General features: G+C 36.6%; 1 protein-coding gene across 1 annotated transcript in view; it reads right to left on the reverse strand.

The window, feature by feature from the left end:
- Nucleotides 1-2678, reverse strand: part of LOC109856753 (agrin-like) — a 21754-nt gene that overhangs the window by 4547 nt on the left and 14529 nt on the right. Inside the window, exon 3 of the mRNA XM_020432374.1 lies at nucleotides 654-963. Within this exon, the coding sequence (XP_020287963.1) occupies nucleotides 654-963 (310 nt within the window). The remainder of the gene's footprint in view (nucleotides 1-653; nucleotides 964-2678) is intronic.

Here is a 2678-nt window from a genome sequence, read left to right on the forward strand (position 1 = left end):
GTAATATTGATAAGAATATATACTGATTAGAATATAAAAAGCCTCTATAGAAAAACATATATATCTCACTATCGAAAAAGACTATATTCTTAAATAAAGAATATATTCTTAAATAAAGAATATATTCTTAATTTCAGAAGAATATCATCTAAAATCTTTAAGAAGATTTTTTAAGTATAAAATCTACTTATAAGAATATAATTTTTTCGGTGTATAAGTAGAAGATTTTATACTTAAAAAATCTTCTCAAAGATTTTAGACGATATTCTTCTGAAATTAAGAATATATTCTTTATTTGAGAATATAGTCTTTTTCGATAGTGAGATATATATATGTTTTTCTATAAAGGCCTTTTATATTCTAATCAATATTATACTAGAGGATTTTCCTCTTAAAATAAGAAACTCTTCTTGGCGCCTATTTTAGTATAAAATATACTTAAAGTAAGTGGGATATCCTCAAAACAAGAATACAATTTTTTCGGTGTATAAATGATACATACATTTCGTTATCTTTATGCGATTCTTTTCTCGTTAAAGAAATATAAATACTGAAAAAACAATGACAAAAATGAAACAAATAAAATGAAAAACAAGTATAAATTAATCAAAATGCAACTCGCGTCGGGGATCAGATAGATTTTTTTTTTTTACCCGCAAGTGAGCAGTTTCATCTGACACGTGGACTTGTAGACGTTTCCGTCGCTTCCGCAAACAGGTCCGTCTAGGGGCGCGATATCGCACGAGACCGGACAGTTCTCCCGATGGGCCGAAATATTGTTGCAAGGTCCGAGATGAGACAGCTCGATTCCGACCCGACAGATCTCCACCCTGAGCATGCACTTGTTCAAGTAGGTACGCCCATCGGTGCCGCATACAGGATCCTGATCGCCCGAACAGCGGTGCTCGCACTTGCTACCGGATGACCTCAGGCAAGCCGTCTTCTCCGTGGCCACGGTAACGCCTAAACGAGCACACGATGGGCGAAATAATATGAGATAAGCGGATAGATTTAGCGCGAATCATCAAGCGAAACGAGATCTACGCATGTACATATACTTCAAACATATATATATATATATATATATACACATATGTACACCCTACGACCTCGTTGTCCGCGCGCAACGAACAAATCACCCGATCGCTCTGGCGCGAGCGCAAATAGTTTCGTCTCTCTCTTTCTACCCGGGGATCTAGGAAATCGCGTTTCGTTTTCCAAGACGCGTGTAATTTATCGCGACCATTTATTTTACGTATGAGCGGATCCTCGTTACACCGCTATCGCGCATAAAGAAAGAGAATACGACAGGAAATCTCTTCATCGTGTGTTTGCGCGCGCGCGCGCGCGCGCAATATATCGCGTAAGAAAACGAGTATGTAGTTGGAAGGTCACGTTATTTCCGCGATTCTATGAGCGCGCGATTATATTTCTCGATAAAACCGCTTAGCAAACGGACCTTACGGGTGCGCTATTCTTGTAACAACGTTCGGTTAATACGCAAAACGGGAATACGAAAATCACATACGCGGAACTTCGTGTGTGTAATACACGCTAGTAGCGGGGGACCTACCGCGAGAGATATACTTCCCGGGCGAAAGAGGAAACTCCGCAATCTCGCGCGGCCGAGCGAACCGGAGCGAGCGTGTGTACACGCGCTACGTACTGTAATAACTATTATAATTAAAATCGTCTTACCCTTTCCACACATCTTCTTCCGCATTTCGCACTGCGACGCGTATATGACACCGTCGCTGCCGCACACGGGCTCGCCGCTCGGCGGGCATATTCTGGGACACGCACCGGATGCATAATCTAATGTGCGAAAAGTTTACGTACCGACGTTAATGAGCGTAACAAGAAGACCTAAATAATTATCTCAAGTAGATAAAACAAAAGAATTAACAAATTATTTGCACGCGGTCTTGTCTCTCTTCCGGAATTTAAATTTTCCGGGAGACGTCCGCAATGCGTTTCCGTCACCGTCTTGTTCAAGTCGGTTTTTTTAAATACAATAGTTATGTTAATTACTTCAACATCTCTGTGCAAGAATTTTTTTTACATATAATTGTACAGACTATATATATATATATACACTGAGAAAAAAAAGTTGAAGTAACAAAATAGTATTCGATTCAACTATATGCAGCGGTCACGGGATGTCAATGAAATATTGTTTAATGTAAGAGGATATCATGTTTCAATAGATATAATAATTAGATTATACCGAAAGACAATATATATAGTTGTTTTAACAAAATTATAATTTGCTTAAATACAGGTAACTTTGAATGTACAACACAATGGGACAACACAATATTTTGTCTGCTTATAAAAATAAGCAGTTTGATTAAATGAAATGCTTGGTACAAAGAAATTCAGATTATATTCAATTAAATTAAATGAGAATTGCCTATTTCATCTTTTTTAACAGTATCTTTTATTTNAAATTATCACAACTTATGTTCGACAAAACAATTCATGGTTTGGTGAATTAAATATGTTCATTACCACTATTGTTAATTCAACTTGTACGAATTTGTTATCTTTATTACCATATGCTTGAATTAAAAAACCAAGTATTTCAGATAACAAACTGAAACTCAACTAAACGCATTCAGTTGAGTTAATAGTATTTTTTTCTCAGTGTATATATACAGTCTACATATATATATATA

This window comes from Pseudomyrmex gracilis, unplaced genomic scaffold (assembly GCF_002006095.1).
Source record: "Pseudomyrmex gracilis isolate BER0280 unplaced genomic scaffold, ASM200609v1 scaffold_133, whole genome shotgun sequence".
NCBI classification, from domain to species: Eukaryota; Metazoa; Arthropoda; class Insecta; order Hymenoptera; family Formicidae; genus Pseudomyrmex; species Pseudomyrmex gracilis.